Raw genomic sequence first — 21,565 nt, forward strand, 5'->3', positions numbered from 1 at the left:
TGTCTGACTGCAGCGACCTTTCTTCTTTTTCTGGTTGGAATAGTTTCGTCTTGGAAGATAATGCTCATCAATTTCTCAAATAGGATCATCACGGCATTCCTAGCATTGGCAGTCAAGATCAAATGGAGTGTGACCAGTGACTGGATCATATTGATGATAGACAAGAGCACCAGATTGTTGAAAAGAATGAATGGAAAGTCCAGGTTCCCGTACTACAGCAGTGGGCATGACCGGAGTAATCATGAATTGAATTTGTCTAAAACTCAAAGGTGGAGCACTGGGAGTTGCTGGAGACTTAAATCTGATAGTTGTTGTTCCGTCACTGTTATCATGCATGGTAGATTATGTAGAAACCACTGGAGTTTAATCAAATCATTTATAGAAATTTGCCGGGAAATATTGATGCAGTGAGGAGTATTCTGAGAGTCAACAGTAAGGAGCAGTGCATCAGTAGTTGTAGGGATAGCGAGATCAAGAGCATGGTCTTGGATTTGCCAAACCATTTGATAATGCAAAGTAGCTGCAATACTTCCTGGATTTAAATCTGCACCAACGATCTGTAATTGAACTTTAAGAGCCTTAGAGCAATGAACATTAGAGAGGGACATGTTGAAATTAGGAAACAATGTCATAATGACTGTCCCAGCATTCAAAGTTGTATGTGTTGTCCCTATACAAGCATGTTGATATTGGACAAATCTAGTGTCCAATAAAGCAATTCGAACAGAGACTGGGAGTCCTTTTCTGCCATGATAAGAGAGAGCGAGCCGGATAGCGCCAAAGTGCACATGAGAGTATCCTTCCCGGATCCATTGAGTAATGGATTCTTGAGGGATTTCCAAAGTAACATATTGTGCTTGGGATGTGGCTGGAATTTGACACTTGTCAAAAGTACTAGTCTGGACATACTCTTTGACTGGCTTTCTAGAAGGACAGACTAGAGTTTTAAAGGTTTTAGACAAAGAAGACGAGGACTTGGAAAAGGCTGTATAAGGATTTACAATATGAGGGATAGTGTCTTGGATTTTTTTGATTTTCTGGGATATAAGATATTTCATACAAACTATCTATTTTAGAAGAGGATTTAGATAAGCTAGTATTTATGGGAACAATAAAAGTAGATAAAGCTGAAGAGGATTCCATGTGTTTAAGTTCAACCTCTTGGATGTATAATATCACCTCAAATGATAAGGATAGCGCAAGACCCAAAAATTACATTTAAACATAACGGAATAAACAGTGAAATAAAACATAACCAAAACTTAAAGGAGCCAATATCCGAGGGGAGGTAATCCTCCGCACACACAGAAATTGGAATCTATAAGCGGTGAGGCTCTGTCAAAAAGGTTAGTCTTGTATTTAATGACCCATTTATGAGTGGTTGTATCCTTGTATCTATAAATAAAGACTTTTCCCTTCTCGGGAGGAGGAGGAACTTTGTTGTAAAACTTTGCAAACACTTTTGTTTATTTCTCTCACTCTTCTTTTCCATATTTTTTCTACACTTCCATACTTTCTCTACACATCTTCACTTACATTCTTCCATGTTTCTTTCATACTTCTAACTTTCTCTCAACCTCAAGGGTGTTGTAATACTCTGAAAATGTTATAGATAGCAAAAGATCCCATATATGTTTTAATTTATGTTCTTTTACATGTTTAATATTTATGTTTTCATTTATGTTCTTGTTCTTCATTTATGTACATGTTCTTTATTTATCTTCATGTTCTCTATTTACGTGGTTGTTTAATATTCACTTGCCCTTTTAGATGATGTTAGAATCTGTGTGGGTGTACGTGTGTGTGGGATAAAAGGAGGGTCTTGACCATCATTTCGACCGATCGTTGTATTGATTGGTTTCGCTTAGGTCGGCTATCATAGTTTCCCACATGCATAAACTCCATGATTTTCTGACAGCATCTCTAAGGTCTAGTAATCCATGTAGGTATTTTTGTTTTTACAATGTCATTTAACGGATTTTATTAAAAGATTTTATGGATTTTATTAAAGATTTTCATGAAAAGAAGGTAATTTTTATTTCCAAATTTTTTGGATAATAAATTATTGTTAGGGCAAACTTTGGGTGAGAAAATGTCTTTCAGCTTTTTTTTTTTTTTTTTTTTAAAAGACATATGGCCGCGGGTGTTCAGAATATACTAAAAGGAAATGTTATTGCATTAATTGCACAAGAAAAAGTATTAATGAAATCCATTATGAGTTTGTATATAATTAAAATTTTTGAAAACTTGATTGTACTATGTATATTATAATTATTTTAACATAAAATTATAATAATATTTAAACAACAACACTATACTTACAAAAAAAAACCTTATAAAGATTTTATACAGATGAAGGTGACAAAAAATGAATAAAAAACTGAAACAAAAATTAAATTCATTATATTCACTCTTTTATTCATTTTTTGTTATATCACTTTGTATAAAAAATTTTGTAAATTTTTTTTGAAAGTGTAGTATTACTCATATTTAAATCAATGAAAGTGCAATAGGAGCCAAAAATGCTCATGAATTAATGAGAGTGAAAAAGAAAAATATACGTAATTTTAAGTTATCATTTCAAAAGTTACCCATAATAAAATAACCCAACAAAAAAGGGCTAAAAATATACATGAACCAAATATATGTAAAATAATAGAACAGAAAATTATGTGATCACTAAGCAGAATTTACTTCAAAGTAACCGTTGATAAGAGAAAAAAATTAGATCACCGTGGCCATAAAATTAGACATCATTGGCTGGGGGTTTCCAACCTTCAAAAGATTTTGTTCAATGACGTTAATGTACATCTGGAGACGAGCAAAACGAATAAAATAAAACAAAAAACAGTAGCAAGAAGGTAAATAGGCATTAGAATGTCACCTTGCTCTGGCATTAGATGTTCCAATTTAGAATCATCTTTGCCAAGACCATTAAATTACATTCCGTATTACAAAAAAATAGAGTTATATATAGTCATGGAATCACAGTATCACACTCCCTATCCCTTTCCTTTCCCAAAACAAACCTAGAGAACAATAAACAAAAGTCTAAATTCAGAGTATGAGACATGGATTTCAGTTGATTGTTGTTACAAGATGAATTTTGTAGGATTTCAAGGAGTGTGTAACTTGATGACTATCCCTAAAACGGAATGAGGTTGCAGGTCAACATACTTCTTGATTGACCACTCACTCTTTTCGCAAAATCCAATCACACACTAACGACTCCAGACACCCAAGGAACAAACAAAGGTGCAGTTGGGTGAGAATTTCTATATGATTCAGAATACTTGTCCTTAAAGTTTAATTTGGGCTTCTCTGCCTGCATCATGGTCAGTGAGAATATGAATATTAGACTACAAATTCAATAAGTAGCATTACATTATAACTTCACAAAAAGCTGACATAAATAATAGAGCAAATAAGCATAAAATGATGCTTACATATTTCAGCCAGCACTCCTGATTTTTATGTTCATAGATATCCGGGGAATGGCAACCTGTCTCAGCTGGGCAATAAACCCATATATTGCATTTCATTTGACCTGGCTTTGCACGCTTTGCCTGTTCTAAGCAAGCTTGACAGCAGTCAGCTGCACTCTCTTTGTGGTGCGTAAGACCCCATCTGACAGCTGTACCATCATAATCTGTATGAAGTTGAGCATTACACTCAGGTGGAACTGGTCTGCCAGGCAAAATTTCATCCTCTGCAGAGGAATAAGTACACCTTAATGAGTAGAAGACAAATCTTACCATGCTCTTTTGCTTTCCAAAAAAATGGAACGTGAGGGGGCATACAGAGGCAGCTAGTGAGATTAAAAATTTTAAATCTTAAAACTTGCTTCAGTTCTTAAAATGGACAAGGGGTGAATTTGACAAACAGAGATATCAATTACTTACCAAGCTCTTCTTCTTCTGCTTCCTCAGGTTTATCATCATGTTCTTGGTGAGTGATTTCAGAGGGTATCCAAAGGCCAATTTCTTCTGAGAGTGCATCCCAATCAGACTCCAAGACTCTTACTAGCATTCCTACAAAACAGTTAGTCAGAAACGTACAAACAAGGTTCTTTCAAAAACGCTCCTTTTACATATACTCGTTTATCTTTACAAATATTTCACGAAAAGTAAATTTTAATTCAACTAAAAGCTGATATAAGACTCTGAGAGAATAGGTCATACTAGCTTCCTCTTGCAAAATAGTTGAATTCATTCCCTGTCTTCCAACACTCAACTGTTTGGCTTCTTCTAGTTTTTCTTTGCGCCAGCTTTCAACTGCTTCTGTTATTTATAAGAAAAATGCCAACAAGATGAGTAGCAAGCAGGCCGCAACAGATAAATACAATCATAAGTATCCTGACAATTCCAAATTTGGAAAAAATAACCTTGAGCCCATCGCATATTTTCAAAAAATTCAATCATCCACATTATCAAGCCCCTATAGGCTTCTCAGACTAGCAGACATATCACCTGCTCCCCAAGCAATGTTTACAGTGCTTGTGAAGACACTATGGCCAAAACACTTATGAATAATTTATCAACATACAGTTTCAGATATGTGCAATTCCAGCTCTTTGAAATGTTAATAAAAGCAACAATGCAGCTTCAAACCAAGCAAACACTAATGTGTCTCATTGGCGGTAATTGCAAATGGGAAGAGAGACATGGAAAAAGTCATAACTATAACAACATATAACTCTAATTTGTGTGACAAGAAACAAGGTTTCCAAATTGGTTACAGCAGTTGACACATGTAAGAAGTGTGCTGCTCCTTGTATTAGAAAAATCTAAAGCACCATTCAGGAATTCAACCGATACAGCCAAACTAGATCCATAACGATCATTAGAATGTTGTGCAAGTGGAATTAAAAGTCAGTTTAAGGCTTGGATGCATGGTGCAATTAAAAGAGTGCCCTCATATTGATGAAAAACCAACTGACAGGTATGGCTGATATACCGTATTGGAAAAGAAATGTAAGCAAGCACAGTGGCTGTGACTGTGGCTATGGTGACAGTGACAAGGGCAACATGGTAGACACAACAGAGGTGGATTAGGATGGGAGAAGAGAGCAGTGATAAATGGATACATACCATGTTAAATTGTTAACTTTAATGCTGGAGGCAATAGGTAAGGTTGATCGAAAAATTTATTCCAAAATGAACCACCAATTAATCGCTTATGGTGTTCTGAAAAAGAAGCATATGTGACTCAGGCAATAGAAACTCAGAAAACGTATTTGGCCCAAACTGTTAAATAACAGTTATTGGTTACAACACTATTTCAGTTTGAAACAATGCCCACTCATATTTGGCACCTCATGCAGGGACCATTGTGAATTTATTATGAATTTTTCAATAATTGAAAAAGTGTCTCCCTGCCCTAATACCGCTCTCAGAAGCCTGTTACTCTAAGAAGTTAACTATTAGACTTATGTCATATACCTATTTATTTTAAGAACATCCCCTATACAATAGATTAAAGTGGCAATCGGAGACAGTCATCTGAATAGATGTGTCTCATATTATCAGAGAGCTCTCCATTCATTTTGATTAATATGTTTCCGATGAAGCTCAATTTCTAAAAAATAAATAATAAATTCATTAATTTATAAGAAACAAATTATGATCACACTAGGAGCCCTCTTGTTATCTGTTTTACATGATCACAAAGTGAAACTCATGTTTGCCCCAGCATAAAGTGTTGGTACCATATTACTTCACCCAATCACCATGTTGTGAATCCTTTAAGATAACAATACTATCAATAACTAAATATTTAAATATTTAAGAAATTTCAAGTTTTCCACCTTCCACATCTATAAATACATCACTTAATATTTATTAACCTTGCATCACAGTGCCTACTTTTACGGAGCACTTACTCCCAAAAGGACATGAAATATGCTCATTGAAATACAACCAACAAGAATAAAATATATTACAGATAATAACAATGTGACAATGGCAAATAACTCAGAAAAAAAAAAAAAATTACACAAGATTTTGCTGGACCTACCTCTTTGTGCATCTTCATCTCCCGTTGCATTCAAGCTTCGCAACCTCCGCAGGATCTCATCAGTCATCCTCTCCTTAACAGGCCGCGGCAATTCAACCATTGATTCTTCTGAAAAGTCTTGCTTTGATTCCTTTAACTAGTGCCCACAGCAACAGCATTTCCATTAGGTAATCCCAGAATATATAATAATAGGAACCAATAAAAATAAAATAAAAAATGCATGGTAAGAAACAATAAATTATCTAAATCTAATATAAGGTTTTACCAATTTAACAAGCTCTATTGGTTCATTAGCTCTTCGAATCCGTATTGATTCTTCCATTTTCCTAATCTGATCTGGGGTGTACTTTACAACTGTAGGCAATACAAACACAATAGATTAGCAAATAAATACCTTCGTTAAACGAGCATTCAGCTTTAGAATAAGGAAACAAATATACAACCATACCATTTAAATCATTGTTGGAAAAAACATAAATAGAACCGTAGATTGAGCGAAGAACGTAGAGAGCGATAACAATGTTGATAGAACAAACAATAAGAGTGGTTTTCTTATAAGAACAACACCATTTACCCCTCCCTTGATATCCCCACGGACCCCACTCTCCTCTCGCCATCTCTTTCCGCTTCCTTAAACTTCATCACACCATATCCCTTCTCTCTCTTCTCTGTCGAATCAAAAATCTTTCGTGTCTTCTACAGATCTATCGCATGAATCAATAATTGATTGTGTTTTAAACACGCCGCACGAGTTCGTCTGTGGTTGCTAATTTGGGCTTTTTGTGGCCTGGGGAACTAAAATCAACAAGGAAAAAATAAAGCTTTTAAGTAACGTTGAGTTAAAACTAAACTACTGTTTTAATGACGATCCAGTTTAACAATAATACGGTCTGTTGTGGAGGTAATTAGGTGGTTCGGCTATTCATGAATGATGATTACTCTCCGTGATTAGTGGTGGTTGTGGGATTAACAATTTTTTTTTTTTTTCCATTTCTCTCTAAAATAAATCATTTGTCTTCCCCTCATCGACTTTATGCTAACATGCGCTGGGGTGACACGATTATTACTTTTATAGTTTTATTTCAGGGACTTTTTTTCACCTAAAAAATGGTTGGATGGCACTTTCCAATCTCAAGTTTTTAAAATACTACTTTATCATCCAAAATATAAATATGTTAATATTTTTTTTTGAAAAAAATAGCAAGATGGTCAAAAACCAGTTAAAAGGAATGATAGAATGGTCATATTGCCGTTTTGACCGGATATCTTCTCAAACCCTAATCGTCGGTTTAGATCGTTTAGGAGATTCAACATGATTTTCGGTATCGTTGATCAGCGTTGACTCCACCCTAAGCTTCCCCATCATTCACTCACAAAAACCCCTCACTTTCTCACCACACTAAGCACACTAATTGTCGATCACTGCTAGATTTTTGTTCACGCAACCGTTGAGCTTCTAGGTCAGATTCTAGCCGATTTGCTTGGCAAAAATTCCACTTGAAGCCACCTGTAGCATTAGCGACACCTCCTCTCTAAAAGCCCCATTATCCTAAACCTTGGTTTTTCACAGTTCATCGGACGTCAACCTTTCAACAAAAGAACTAAACCATGGTCGCCGACGATTGGAGAGATATCACAATCCATATTGTTAGGGCTATTGAAGAGGGATTGTCAGTGATTCGTTTGGTGGTAGAAAGTCAAATTATGGTGGTCAGAGTTGACTAAAATTGTGCGTGAAAGTTTGATTTGTTGTGGTCGGCGATTAGGGATTGAAATTTTGTGGGGTATTTCTGTCTTTGCAATCAAAATTATTGTATTTAAAGGAAACTGTTAACATAATTTTTTTTTATTTTTTTTATTATTATTATTATTTTTGGTGAGAAAGTGGTATTTTAAAAGTTAAATGTGAGAAAGTGTTTTTAAGCCATTTTTTAGTTGGGAAAAAGTGGTTAACTCTTTTATTTCATTTCTCTGCTAATTGAAATTTCTACTATATCCTGAGTGTGACTATATCAAAATATTTATTATTAAATTTTATTTTGATTGATTAATTATTATTATTACTGAATTTTATGATTTCTCTCCGTTAATGTTTTGACTAAATAAAATATAAAAGAATTTATTCAATGGCAACCTCAATCTCAAGGAATAGGCAAGTTTGAAAATTGCATTGTGTTTTTCACTTAAAAATATATCAAAATGAATATTATTATTTCTTAATTAAAAATCCTATTAATATAATTGAATCTTAAAAATAGTTTCATTTATTTGTTTTTTCAATCTAATTATACACCTTAAATGACGAGTTAAGTGATCCAAGAAAAATGGCAAGTTAACTATTTAAGAACATTTAGTTTTTTTTTTATTAATAAGTTATTTTAATTTTTTTAAATGATGGATAACAAATATTAACATATGCTTTTATACTACAGATTAACGTATTCCAATCAAATAATTCATTCTTAGTTATTAAGTTGGATTTTTTTTTTTTAATCTCAAAAGGAAAATATTTACTTCAAATTTAGGTTTATGGTAACTACTTGTGATGGTTGAGTGATTCGATAGAGACTCCTGAGTATTACTCAAAGGTTTTAAGTTTGAGTCTCTCCTCGATCACTATAGAGATAGTTATTAAAGTTCTATTCGATCGATAGTTACAGGATCTCAGAAAATTAGTTGAGGTGTGTCACGGCCCGTCTTCCTGAGGCACGCCGGCCGGTGGAGTTCACAAAGCACCAACCCACTCTTCGTGACTCCAAGGTACTGTATCTCAGAAAGGTTTTAAGTTTGAGTTTCTCCTCGATCACTAATAGAGATAGTTGTTAAGTTCTTATTCGATCGATAGTTATAGGATCTCAGAAAATTAGTTGAGGTGTTCACGGTCCCGTCTTACCGGAGGCACGGCCGGGTGGAGTTCACAAAGCACCAACCCACTCTTCGTGACTCACAGGTACTGTACCCCCCTTAAAGGATTTATTCCCTCCCCCACCATTCGAACCCAAGACCAATCCCATTAGTGGGGGGGGGGGGGGGGGGAGGGGCTAGTACCTTGTGAGTCACGAAGAGTGGGTTGGTGCTTTGTGAACTTCACCCAGTCGTACCTCTGGTAAGACGGGGCTGTGACAAGGTATGGGTAAGCTGACCTAGACATACTCGATAAAAAAACAAAATTGGGATAACTGAAAATATGGATAATAATTCATTAATCATTAACTAATAAATAAGCAATTTAAGTGTATGTTTAAATATAGCAAATAATTAAAGCTTGGACTCCACTTGTTGGGAGAATCTAGTGGACAAGGAAAACTTTCACTTCATTGTCGTATGGGGGAGTGTTAGGTTCCATTAGGTTCCATTTGGTTTATTATTGGGTAGTTTTTAGAATAATATTTAAAAAAAAGTTAAATTAGGTGGGTATTACGGTATAGAATTTTGAAAATTAACATAAATACCCTTATGTTTATTTATTTGCTAAACACCCCTATAATAAAATATTCAAAATTAACAAAAACACTCTCAATCCACTAAAAAATATGGACAACCGATCACCACCGCCGGAGGGTAGCCAGAGTTGCCTTATCGGCGTATGATCGGCTCGATCTTACCGGTCATACGCCGATATGACCTTTTCTGGCCAGATCTGGTCGTATTTGGTCGTCAACGACGGTCAAAGATACGGTCGTCGTTGATGGTCAACGACGATGACCATATCTTGGCCGTAGTTGACGACTGTTTATGGCCAACCGTAGATCTGGTATTTTCCAACTAGATCCAACATAGATTTGATCGAAAAAGACTAAATCGGTGCACTACCGACTAGATTCAGCCGATAGTACACCATTGCACCAGATTTCGGCTAGCTTCTGACAGTGATGGTCAGAATCTAGTAAATTTAGGTTATTGGGGTATTTTTATTAATTTTTAAAGTATTTTTTAGGGATTGTTTAATTAAATTAAAAAATTTAAGGAATTAACGAAAATTGAATAATTTAAAAAACAATTTAAAAAATAGGTGAAATAAGGTTAACTTTTTTTAGAAAACTTTTTAAAATATGTGAACCAAAACGCAGCCTTATATTCTCAGAGTAATGTCTTCGTATTCCTAGTAATTTAATGCATTCGCTTCTTTTCATGTAGCATTGGGATGTTCAATACACACAGACAAGGGGATGCCTCATTTGGCTATGTGCACAAATTTTAATGTAAAGTTATTTTGGTGCTTATAATATGACATAAAATAGTTAATTAATAAGGTACATACATGATTCCACTTATAATAGTTATGTTTCGTTACGTCAATTAACCATACCCTGCCAGGTCAGATATTGGATAGACCCCTTTTATTCTTACAGCATCACGGCAACTATTTTGCAACTTAAATGTTTGAATTTCAGATAAAATTACAAAACTACAACTGTGAAATTATCCTGCAACCGGCCGCTTCACATTGACTTCACGCAATCTTAATCTTCCGTCATCGCATTTAAGTGGATATTTATTTTAACCAATAAGACTATGACAGGACACGAAAAGGGGTATTTTTGTCATTAAAAGAAATTTCTTGAGGTTACTTTTGTACCTCAACAGGAAACGTGGCATATTCATTAGGGTTATTGTAAAGATCCAAAATATCTCGTTTACATTTTGTCTGACGACCAAGTTTTCACTTCTATCTACACTCGGATATAAAAACTTAAAAAACAGAACAAAAACAAAAAAATCGTCAGACAGACAGAAAAACCAACCGGAACCTTATGATATCTTTAAAATCTCGTCCATAGAATAGGTTGAATCGAATTGTGTTTTTGGAGAAAATAAATCATCTTAAAGCATCAAGCATTGAAGCTGTGAAGAGGAGGAATCGAAATTGTTAGGAGGGAGGAAGAAAAATGTGGGGATTTGGAGGTAGGTATTACTGGGCAAGGAAGGAAAATGGAGGGAAAAGAGAAGGGATAGTGGTGGTGTTTGCTTGGATGTCGAGTGAAGAGAGACACCTGGATCGCTATGTCCAGCTCTATTCATCTTTGGGATGGAATTCACTTGTTTGCCATTCTCAATTTCTCAATATGTAAGTTCAATTTCGCTATTAGATCCGAATTAAGTGTTTGTGGTTATCTTTTTTTGGTGTTTTTTGATTGCTTAACTCTTCGTGATCATGATGGATTGTTAGGATTGTAGTTTTTATTTCGATATGTGCGTATTGATATTTGTGTTGATTGGGTAATTTACTTCTTATTATCTAGCTGTCATGTTTTATTGGTTTGGTCAGTGCATCTTGAACTATGGCGTGCGTGGGATTAGCTCTCTTTTATGCACATATGACAAAATAATATTGTAATGGAGTTTAATGACTGAATTATATGCAGGTTCTTTCCTGAGAAGGCTGAAGCACTAGCATTTGACCTTCTCAAAGAACTTGTTGAGGTAAGTGCTATTATTTTTCTCCGAGCTGTGATATGTGAAATTTTAATAATTGATTAACTTAATTGGTATTTTTCATTTTGGTTGAAACTTTGTAAAAATTAATCTTTATTACTTCTCTAGCTTGAAATTTCTTCAATAGGTTCATACATTTAATGGGCTATTTAATCTCTATTTGTTTTATTTTGTGGCAAGCAGGAACTAAAGGTTGGACCATGCCCTGTTGTCTTTGCATCTTTTTCTGGTGGTCCAAAATCCTGCATGTATAAGGTTCTCCAGGTAATCATTTCCAAAGTTTTGGGATCACATTGCTGTGCTTGGATGTGAAATTGGTTTTCTTTGTTGTCTTTGCATAGGGCAAACCTGTGCATTATGCTTTAAACATCTTTGGTGTAGCTATGAAGTTAATTCTTTTTTCCTCTTTTGCAGATAATCGAGGGTATATGTGAAGCAAAAGTGAATCCAGTATGTTATTAATTTTTTTCTCTCTTAAATTTGTTATTGCTAGATAGTTTTTATATTCTTCATAGGTGGATTTACTCTTTTTTTTATTATTTTAAATTTATTTTCTTTCCTCCTGTATTTTTGTGGTGAAGGACGACCACCAACTGGTTAGGGACTGTTTGTCGGGCTATATCTATGATTCTAGTCCAGTGGATTTTACTAGTGACATGGGTGCTCGATTTATTGTTCACCCGACCGTTCTCAATATGTCTCATCCACCAAGATTAGTCTCGTGGATAGCAAATGGTATTGCTTCTGGGCTTGATTCCCTCTTCCTTAATAGGTTTGAATCTCATCGAGCTGAATATTGGCAGACTCTATACTCTTCTGTTGTAAGTAGATAACAGATTACTTGCTATCAAAAGCTTTCTCTTCCCTCTCTTCTATTTTATTCATTATCATTCTTATGCAGAGAATGGGCGCTCCATATCTCATTTTGTGCTCAGAAAATGATGATCTTGCTCCTTACCAAGTTATCCATAATTTCGCTCAACGAATACGAGAACTTGGGGGAGATGTAAAACTTGTGAAATGGATTGACTCTTCTCATGTAGGTGTGTTTCTAAACTTTTTTTCCATCACGTTTGATGATGATCATGGCGTGTGTGATATCTCCTGCTGAAACTTCTTTTGGGGTGCTTTGATTGTGAGGTTATATTATTGAAACCAAATGGAGGGTTATATGTAATGCTGTTTGCTGAGGGTTTACACTTTCAGAGTATTATGTTCTGTCCTTGATGTTTACATTTCAGAAAAAAAAAATTGTGAATACACCTTTCCTAGGCCATTGATATATTGGCGATTCCTGGAGAATATACTAATTGTGTTAAAGTTTTTCTTTATTTGTTTTAGTGCCTGAACAAACCAATTTTATGGAGGGGATGCCTGTTTTGTGTATAGAAAACTTTAAAAAAACATTTTATTTAGTTTGGGATTTTGTAACGAGTGTGTATAAAATGGCTATGGCGTATATATGTAGTCTTGACTTAATGATAGGCTTAATTGTAGTCATTGTCTTATGTCTATCCTAGATTGTTGATGTCTAGTTTTGTTTAGAAATATTCCTGCAGATTATGTCATCCATATATTTCAGTCTTGTTCATTTAATTTAATACCACTATTTGTAACAGGCCATTATCGGCATTATCCAATTGACTATAAGGCTGCTGTGACTGAGCTCCTTGGTAAGGCAGCTGCAGTTTATTCCCAACGGATTCAAAGACTTGAAGGAGAAAGAATGGGCCTGGAGGGAACACACAATGAGATGTCAAATCCCATATACAACCTGAGGAAAGCAGCACTCAGCCCAACCCAAAGTTTTCCGGGAACTTCTCTTGTGCCAACTGACCATTTCCTCATGCCCAGCTCAATGGAGTATTATGACGGTAGAGATGTTGGGTCCGTGCCAGATGAACGCAAGGAGGGGTTAATTCATCTGCCAAATCGACCAAGCATTAATGCTCATGGAGTTCTTGGTCAAATTCTTTTTGATGTTTGTGTTCCCAAAAACGTTGAAGGCTGGGATATAAGGTCATCGGATTCCTTGAATGGACGCCCATATGCTTCTACAAGGAGGCATGCCCCGTTTAATCCGATCAAATGTATACGTCGCTCTAGATTATAATGTTTCACTGACAAGTTATGGCAGAGATAAATGGGCAGAATCCATATATTGTATGTCACTTAGCAGCAATGCTGAGTGATCCTAGCCCCCAGCAACATGAATTTCCTGAGAATAAAAATGAAGACATGGGCATTTGAAAAGTGGTGGTCATTCTGATGTGGTGTTTCTGTAGGACAATATGAACACTACGATGGCTTGGGCCTCTATTCTAACTGAATGTACAGTCTTTAGTTGAAAAGCTCTGACTTGATACAGGATGGGTTGGAGATCATTGTCACGGAAACAAGTGGAAGTTAGAATGTAAATCCAGTAATTTGCAAGAGGGAAAAAACCATGGAGACGGACACCACCAAATGTTAAGTTAAATTGTTATACTCTTGCTATATATTCATGAGAAATTAAAAGTTTAAAACATTCGCTTGACTTGGACCGTGGCCGTGAAATATACACGGTCACTGATATCTCCAAAGTAAACGTTAGTAAAACTGCTAAAACTACTACTTTACAAAAATCATAGTAATAAGAAATAATACCCTTATACAAAATATACTCATTTGTTTTTATTAGTAAAATAAAAAATACGTACTAATAGCAATAATAATAACTAAGTGAATAAAAAACAACGTATATGGTAGAAAATATTGAAATAAGGCGTTACCTCAACCATCAACCATGACCATCTTGATCTAGTCGTGACCCGACCATGATCTAAGCGTTGTACCTGTTGTTCAGTATATCACTGTAGTTGAGCCTATTGATCATAATCAACTACGATTTCGGGTTGCGCAGTTAGCCACAATTTGGCATGCCACTATGGTTGCTACCACTTCCATTAGTCCATATATGAATTTTCTTCTTGTTAATTGAGAGTGATTAAAAATTTGAGTTTAGGATTTGTTAGTGTGAAATATCCATGAAGGGACACAAAAGCTACGTATAGGATTTTAGTTAAAAATAATACGAAGGTAGGTGCTTAAAAGAGTCTTGCGTGTCAATGATTATCCAGCAATTAATAAGGGAGTTATTACATTCCTTATTTTGCGAGGCATTATCTATTCATGATTTCCGCTGATTTCTTCTCTAATTTATACCCATTACCATTATTTAATTTGATTGAACATGTGCAAAGTAAGTCATTCTATCTTCATCTTTATTCTTCTATTGTCAACTCATTATTTATGTTAACAAAATAAATATTCATAATAGTATTGATTTAATATCAATATGATTTCTTAATTTTATGTATACCTTTTAATCCAAAACATTTCACCATTTTAGTGGTACAGAAATCTTGGCATAGACCCATAAATCCTTGACTATGAAGATACTGCTGACTGGCGGGTCCGGTTATTTGGGGGGAAGACTGTGCCACAGACTTCTCAGTCTAGGCCACTCAGTGCGAGCCTTGGTGCGCCGCACCAGCGACATCTCTGGCCTTCCGTCGCCCATAGGAGACGGATCTTTCGAGTTTGCCTATGGTGATGTCACCGACTACCGGTCACTTCTGGATGCTTGCTCCGGTTGCCAAGTCATCTTCCACGTGGCCGCCGTTGTCGAGCCTTGGCTTCCCGATCCTTCTAAATTCTTCTCTGTAAGATGAGCTGACCCTTAACTACCATATTCGAACACGGATTTCTACATACAATTAATTGAATTGAAGCATGGGAAACGTTATTATTGTTGATATTGTTATCGTATTAGGTTAACGTAGGAGGATTGAAGAACATAGTGCAAGCGGCTAAGGAGACCAAAACGATCGAAAAGATTATCTACACTTCGTCGTTCTTTGCTCTTGGATCAACGGATGGATATGTTGCCGATGAGAATCAAGTACAAGCATTTAACATAGTAATTGACTGATGAATTAATTGATTTGACGTGATTGATGATGCTAAATGTTATTCAATGGCAGATTCATCCGGGAAAGTATTTCTGTACGGAGTATGAGAGGTCTAAGGCTGATGCTGATAAGATAGCTTTGCAAGCTGCAGCAGAGGGGTTACCAATAGTCCTGGTTTATCCAGGTGTTATCTATGGTTCGGGTAAGCTCACCGCGGGTAACATGGTTGCCCAATTGGTAAGATTTTTCTTTCTTTAACGTTTCTTCATGTGTTCTTTGATTTCGAAGCTGCATTTGTTAGCTCTAATCGACAATTTATCTTGTTCTTGTGCCAACATGTGTGGCGCAGCTAGTTTATTTCTTTAAAAGAAATTGTTACTTGAATGTATGATATGAATTTCAAGGGCTTCTGAAGATCCCTTATTCTGGAACTTAAAGGATTCTTTTGATCTACCCTATCAAAACTTCTTTGAATAAGGAAAATTATCAAGTTCCAGGAATCATAGAGCATGAGCTTTTGATTTATTTATAATAATGGCTGTTACAGTTAATCTGAAAATTATATGGTGATCCATGTTTTTTTCGTCCTTTTTGCTTGTTCTGTAAATTTTTTCTACCTCTTGGAACAGAGTAGGATGGTATTATTATTCATGATGGGGATTATCATTTCATGATATCCCTCCATTTTACCTAGTCTGTATCTGTACCACCTGTTTTGTTAGCCTCTACAGAATTCATATTCTTGATGTGATTTTAACGCCTTGTCCTTTCAGATGATTGAACGTTTTAATGGACGCTTACCTGGCTACATAGGCTACGGAAAGGATAAATTTTCCTTCTGCCATGTTGATGATGTTGTAGAAGGTCAAATTGCAGCAATGGACAAAGGTAGACCTGGAGAAAGATATCTACTAACAGGAGAAAACGCATCATTCATGCATGTTTTCGACATGGCTGCTGTCATCACTGGAACAAAAAGGCCTAGATTTAGCATACCCCTATGGTTGATTGAGGCTTATGGATGGGTGTCAGTTTTCTTTTCTCGAATCACTGGAAAGCTTCCTCTCATCAGTTACCCAGTATGTTTCTGGTTCCTTCATGTTATTTGGTTGGAGATGCAACTTTTTTTGTGCTAAGTTGACCATCATATTCACTATTCAATTCGTTGAGAGAAATTATTGGCTCATAATTTTTTTATGATTTCTTTTTCTTTCAAAATGATGATGGTTTTTTTATTAACTGCAGTAGCGCTAAATAACATATAATCAGTATAATGATTTCTGCAACCCCTCTCCCATCTTCCACCTAAACTTTTTAGTTTGAGGTGCAAAATGGTGCCGTGTTGATCTCATTATGTGTAACTGATCAGTGTGTTTCATTAACATTTTATTTTATCTCTACATGTTGTATTTTTAGTATGCTTACAGTGATTATTTTTGAGCAGACTGTGCATGTTTTAAGACATCAGTGGGCGTATTCTTGTGAGAAGGCTAAAGCAGAGTTGGGTTATGACCCTCGTAGCTTGAAAGACGGACTAGAGGAGATGCTTCCCTGGTTGAAGAGCTTAGGCGCCATAAAATACTGAATGGTGAATAAACCTTTGGTCGATTTCATGTTGTTCTACCGCCGGTCTACAAGATTAACCAGAGATGTTATCATTGTCTTGATAATTTGATGCCATCCCCATGTTGCTCACTGGAAGGAAAGGATTAATGTATCATAAATAATATTTCTTTGAGTCGTGTACAAAGAAAAGTTTAGATCCTTTAAATTTTATCTATTGATTACTGATGCGCAAATATTACTTTTTGGTGGTGGCTTTTTATTTGGCAATTTATAAGTTTTATCTTTTATGTTTTAATTTATTGGGACCAACAAAATAGTGAAAGAAAGATCGTCATTAATTATGGACTATCCGACGCGTGCAGTATCTGAAGTCTTCTGTCTTCATTTGAAAATTTGAATTTAAACTGATGTTTTATTGGGAGAAAACATCAAGCCTGGAGAAGAGGTATCTGTTGTTAAATGAATTAAAAAAATTGAAAAGAAAATACAAATACGTGTTGCATCCAATCAGATTCCACCTGTGAGGTAACCGAGTCCTCACCAGTAACACTATCACTGCTCAAATAAGTGGGAAAACAACGGTTGCCTGTCTGGGACTGGGACTTAGAACACTTTTAACCTCGCTGGTTGCCACGGAGCTCTCAAGCCATTTTCTTTGGAAAATAGTTTACAGCATTAAACCTTTAAAATTTTCTGTTTGATTCTCGAGAAAATGGTGATGGGCAAGCCATCATATGAGGAATATCGTCTCAAAAGACTGGAGGAAAATAAGAAACGAATGGAAGCTCTCAATCTCCCCCAGCTCTCTCAAGCTCTCCGGAAAACCCCCTCTAACTCTTTGAAGCCCTCTCCGGTAATCGCATACCTGAAGCATCTCTTTGCATTCATACAATATTATATAAAGATTAAACAGGGACAATGCAAGTGTGTGTGTGTGTGTGTGTGTGTGTGTATTTTTCTTTTTTTTATAGTTAAGTATCTCACTATGGGTTTGCTTAATCCAAAGACGAAAAAGGTGAAACTTCGTATGGTAGAGAAGCAAATGGTGGTTGTGAGGCGCTCAAATCGCCTGGCCAACAAGGCTGCCCCTGTTTACAATGATGTAACCCTCGCATTTCTTCATCTATTTTGAAAACTTAGTCCATGTAAATTATCAAAAAGTAATTAACCATTGAAATGTATGAATTTTCCACAGGTTGAACCCGTTCGCATGGAGATACCTAGAAGGTACTCTTATAAAAACTTTTGATTTTATGTTTGATTTTGCAAAGCTTTAACAGTTTAGTGGGAGGTGCAGAGTTTTTAAACGCAGGGATTTGTCCAACCGCGTATATGCCTCAGATGAAGCCAGATCAGCGGCAATCGAAAAAGCAGAGAAGTTGGAATCGAGTTTAGAGTCAGATTATCCAATTTTTATCAAGTCCATGCTTCAATCGCATGTTACTGGTGGATTTTGGCTGGTAGGCATGCTGCTGTTATTGGTTCCCGATGTTCTTTTCTCTGTATTAATTTACTGTTTTAGTTGTTTCATTACAATTCATAAATTGGTAACAAAGTAATGCTGCATTAGGTGGAGTTCCCCTAGAGGTCACTTATTTGGAGTTTGAGATATTCAAGTTTATTGATAGCTGCTAGCCTGCTAGTAGTCAAGTTTCAAATAGAATTATAGAAGATTCAATCTTGAGTAGAATCTTAGATTCATAACTGATGATTCTTTTGGAAATAAGGGTTGAAGTTAAAATTGACAAAATAGCAATGCTAGGAATCATATTGGGAATTTTTACAACAGGGCCTTCCAAGGTACTTCTGCAAGGAGAACCTTCCTAAGGGTGATGAAGTTATGACTTTGATAGATGAAGATGATAATGAGTATCCAACAATATATTTGGCCAGAAAAACAGGACTGAGTGGTGGATGGAAAGGATTTGCAGTCGCTCATAGCTTGGTAGATGGGGATGCCTTAGTTTTTCAGTTAATTCAGCATACAACATTCAAGGTAATCTTTAAACTAAATTCAGACTTCACAGTTCAAATCTGCTTATGGATTTTTTTTTTCTATGCACTAAAAGGTGTAGACTACCAACTCTTTTGTATAATCTTGTGTTGTCTATATCTTATGTGAATAATCTGTTTCTTAAATTTTAAATTGGGTTGTTCGACATTGTATTTTCCATATTTCATTTTACAGGTGTACATTATAAGGGTGAATGGTTCTGAACAGAGGAACACTCTGTCAAGCTCTGAGTCTTAGGGAGTTGGATATCAAAGCCTGTCCATTCAATTCAGGTTACGCCTTTGGAATAATATATACCTAAAATGTTTGACTCATTTTATCCTGTTTTAATTAGTTCAAATTAATTAACATAACAGGGATGGCCTTACAGCCATCTATAATGAATATTGATGATGTCCTCTAAATTGTGAATATGTTTATTATGTATATTGTTAATCTTGGGGGTTAGTACCTAACATGATATAAATGACCAAATTCGTAACCATGAAAATATCCAAACTTTTCTCAACACTCCATTGTTAATGTTTGGTTTGCACAGTGTGCTATCATAAATTGGAGCTCTATTGAAGGTTTCAAAGATTTCATTGTCTTTTATATGGACCAAGTGATACTTGATAGGATGCTTTAGTTAATGATACTTTTCCTTATTCAAATCATATTTAGTCATTTATATTATTTCATTTATGATCAATGTGATATTTATTTGACATGTGTATTGACAACTAGACTTTGTCGTATTTGAGAAAGGATGATCTTAGTTTATTAGCTACTCCATGAATAAACATTTATTGATAAAAAAACCTAAGGGTCCAAGGCTGGGGCCTTGTTATTGGTGTGATTGTGATGATGGAAAATAGTGAAGTTTCCGACCTAAACCCCCTGCGTCAGCGCTTTCCTGGTCCAATTTTCTTTATGCATAGTGCTTTTACATGGATGCTCTTTAATGATATGATCTACAGATTATTTGTTTCATGTTCATCACTATCATGCATGCTTCCTTTGTTTAATATGACTCTTTTCATCTTATAATTATTTGTTTCCGACACTCCAGCATTGAATTGCTTTTGTTTATTTATCTTTATTGCAGGTAAACAGACAGTAGTAGTCAATCCATCTTGCCTTGAGTTTTGTCCAGTATTAATCTTAGAGTCAGAAAAGTAGTCGCCCCCGTGTTCAGAGTCATTGACTTGTCTAACATTGACAAAGGGTCTGATATAATTTTTGTTGATTTTGCTGATATCATCCAAGACCCTGATTTAGATGTGTAATATGTTCGTGAAAGACACATGCTACAACTCCCCCAGTTCATTAATTTACAAGAACCAATGAGCTCAACGGTCTCATGTATGCTGCTGCTAATTAAATCCCTTAGTTTCTCTGTTTCCATGTTGTATTTATGTTTTGTTTCTTCTATGGAGAGTTGGAGACAACTAAATGGCAAGAGCAAAAGCTGAACAAGCCTTGAAGGCTAAAAGGGTGGTGGGATGGAGCAAGTGTTCATGACCATGATCCAGAATGAAAACCACTAAGCAGCAAAGCAAGGTAGATGTGAAAATGTGATAATAATTGGTGATACTGATAGTTGTTTGTCAAAAGTTTGCACTCAATGACAGCAACCCATATCAGTTCCACCTTTTTTCCCTTGGCGACCAATATTATTAATATAAAATCTTTGTGGGGTGCAATGACTAAACTGCGCTGCCCTGGTTAATGGGATGTGGTGAGCTGTAATCAGTAACCAGCAGTTGTTGATAGCAACACTTGCTGCTCCTATATGTAAACCGAGCTGGAGCTGGACCCTTGTTTCCAGCTTGCATTCTTCTTCTATATTGGAACATGCCTTGAACTTACCTTAACCAAATTTCAATTACATCCCCAGAAATCTGGACCCCCGATTTTGTTCCTCCTTTGTGGGCTCCACTTATTTTTTCTTAGCTAAGCTAGAGCTGATGCTTATCAGTTATCAACTTAATTTAGTTATTTTACGCGGAGTTTGTCTGATAACCTCCCTTTCAGCAGATGTTTAGTTTTATACGCGCCTTTTTAATTTTTTGTCACGCTCCAATCTTAGTACTCTTTGATTCGATAATAGTTGTCCACTCGCGTTAACTGCACGTGGTGATTATCAGTTCTTTCTTTAAGAATAACTGGCGCCGAGAATTCCGCGGTCTTCCAACTGGAAGGTCAGAGGGTTAGGTTTCAAAAAGACTTGAGAAAAAAAGGGTTTGCCCCTGGGGTTAGGGCCCATAAGACCCCACCATTTAAACGGGATTTGACGGATCACAACTACGTGACATTAACAACTTGATTGTTTGTTAACTTATTTAATTAAGGAATTTAATAACCGGCTAAAAAGGGTTTTATATTTTTGCATGTCTCTCCGTCTCCTAAGGATTAATATTTGACTAGGTCACATTAATTTTTATTGTCCCTTCTAGATTTTCCTAATCCCGCGTCACTTCCCTTAACCGGCGCCACCCCAGAAATAGGAATAAATTATTATGTATCTTTGTCTCAATTCAATCCAACCAATCGGTTTCATTTATAAATTGGCTAATGTGGGACCCACCCTTCAATCCAA

General features: G+C 35.8%; 4 protein-coding genes across 4 annotated transcripts; 3 read left to right on the top strand and 1 right to left on the bottom strand.

The window, feature by feature from the left end:
• Positions 1-2,831: 2,831 nt before the first annotated feature.
• LOC116129895 lies at positions 2,832-6,967 on the bottom strand. The gene is made up of 7 exons (XM_031415632.1): positions 6,464-6,967; positions 6,281-6,369; positions 6,016-6,151; positions 4,182-4,280; positions 3,903-4,031; positions 3,447-3,709; positions 2,832-3,325 (listed from the first exon to the last, which is right to left on the bottom strand). The coding sequence occupies exons 1-7, from the start codon at positions 6,630-6,632 to the stop codon at positions 3,215-3,217; spliced, it is 996 nt and encodes a 331-aa protein (XP_031271492.1). The 5' UTR covers positions 6,633-6,967; the 3' UTR covers positions 2,832-3,214.
• Positions 6,968-10,697: 3,730 nt separating this feature from the next.
• Positions 10,698-13,886, top strand: LOC116129883. Its single transcript, XM_031415613.1, has 7 exons — positions 10,698-11,083; positions 11,382-11,439; positions 11,635-11,715; positions 11,866-11,901; positions 12,033-12,272; positions 12,353-12,494; positions 13,071-13,886. Exons 1-7 carry the CDS (start codon positions 10,905-10,907, stop codon positions 13,562-13,564), a joined length of 1,230 nt encoding a protein of 409 aa, XP_031271473.1. The 5' UTR covers positions 10,698-10,904; the 3' UTR covers positions 13,565-13,886.
• A 649-nt stretch (positions 13,887-14,535) lies between these two features.
• Positions 14,536-17,213, top strand: LOC116129855 (putative dihydroflavonol 4-reductase). Its single transcript, XM_031415580.1, has 6 exons — positions 14,536-14,692; positions 14,843-15,155; positions 15,266-15,394; positions 15,477-15,641; positions 16,178-16,483; positions 16,849-17,213. The coding sequence occupies exons 2-6, from the start codon at positions 14,883-14,885 to the stop codon at positions 16,987-16,989; spliced, it is 1,014 nt and encodes a 337-aa protein (XP_031271440.1). The 5' UTR covers positions 14,536-14,692; positions 14,843-14,882; the 3' UTR covers positions 16,990-17,213.
• A 383-nt stretch (positions 17,214-17,596) lies between these two features.
• Positions 17,597-20,783, top strand: LOC116129857 (B3 domain-containing protein At5g42700). The gene is made up of 7 exons (XM_031415581.1): positions 17,597-17,823; positions 17,977-18,072; positions 18,166-18,197; positions 18,268-18,430; positions 18,760-18,966; positions 19,159-19,256; positions 20,072-20,783. Exons 1-6 carry the CDS (start codon positions 17,683-17,685, stop codon positions 19,219-19,221), a joined length of 702 nt encoding a protein of 233 aa, XP_031271441.1. The 5' UTR covers positions 17,597-17,682; the 3' UTR covers positions 19,222-19,256; positions 20,072-20,783.
• The last annotated feature ends 782 nt before the right edge of the window (positions 20,784-21,565 follow it).

This window comes from Pistacia vera, unplaced genomic scaffold (genome assembly GCF_008641045.1).
Source record: "Pistacia vera cultivar Batoury unplaced genomic scaffold, PisVer_v2 Contig214, whole genome shotgun sequence".
Taxonomy (NCBI): Eukaryota; Viridiplantae; Streptophyta; class Magnoliopsida; order Sapindales; family Anacardiaceae; genus Pistacia; species Pistacia vera.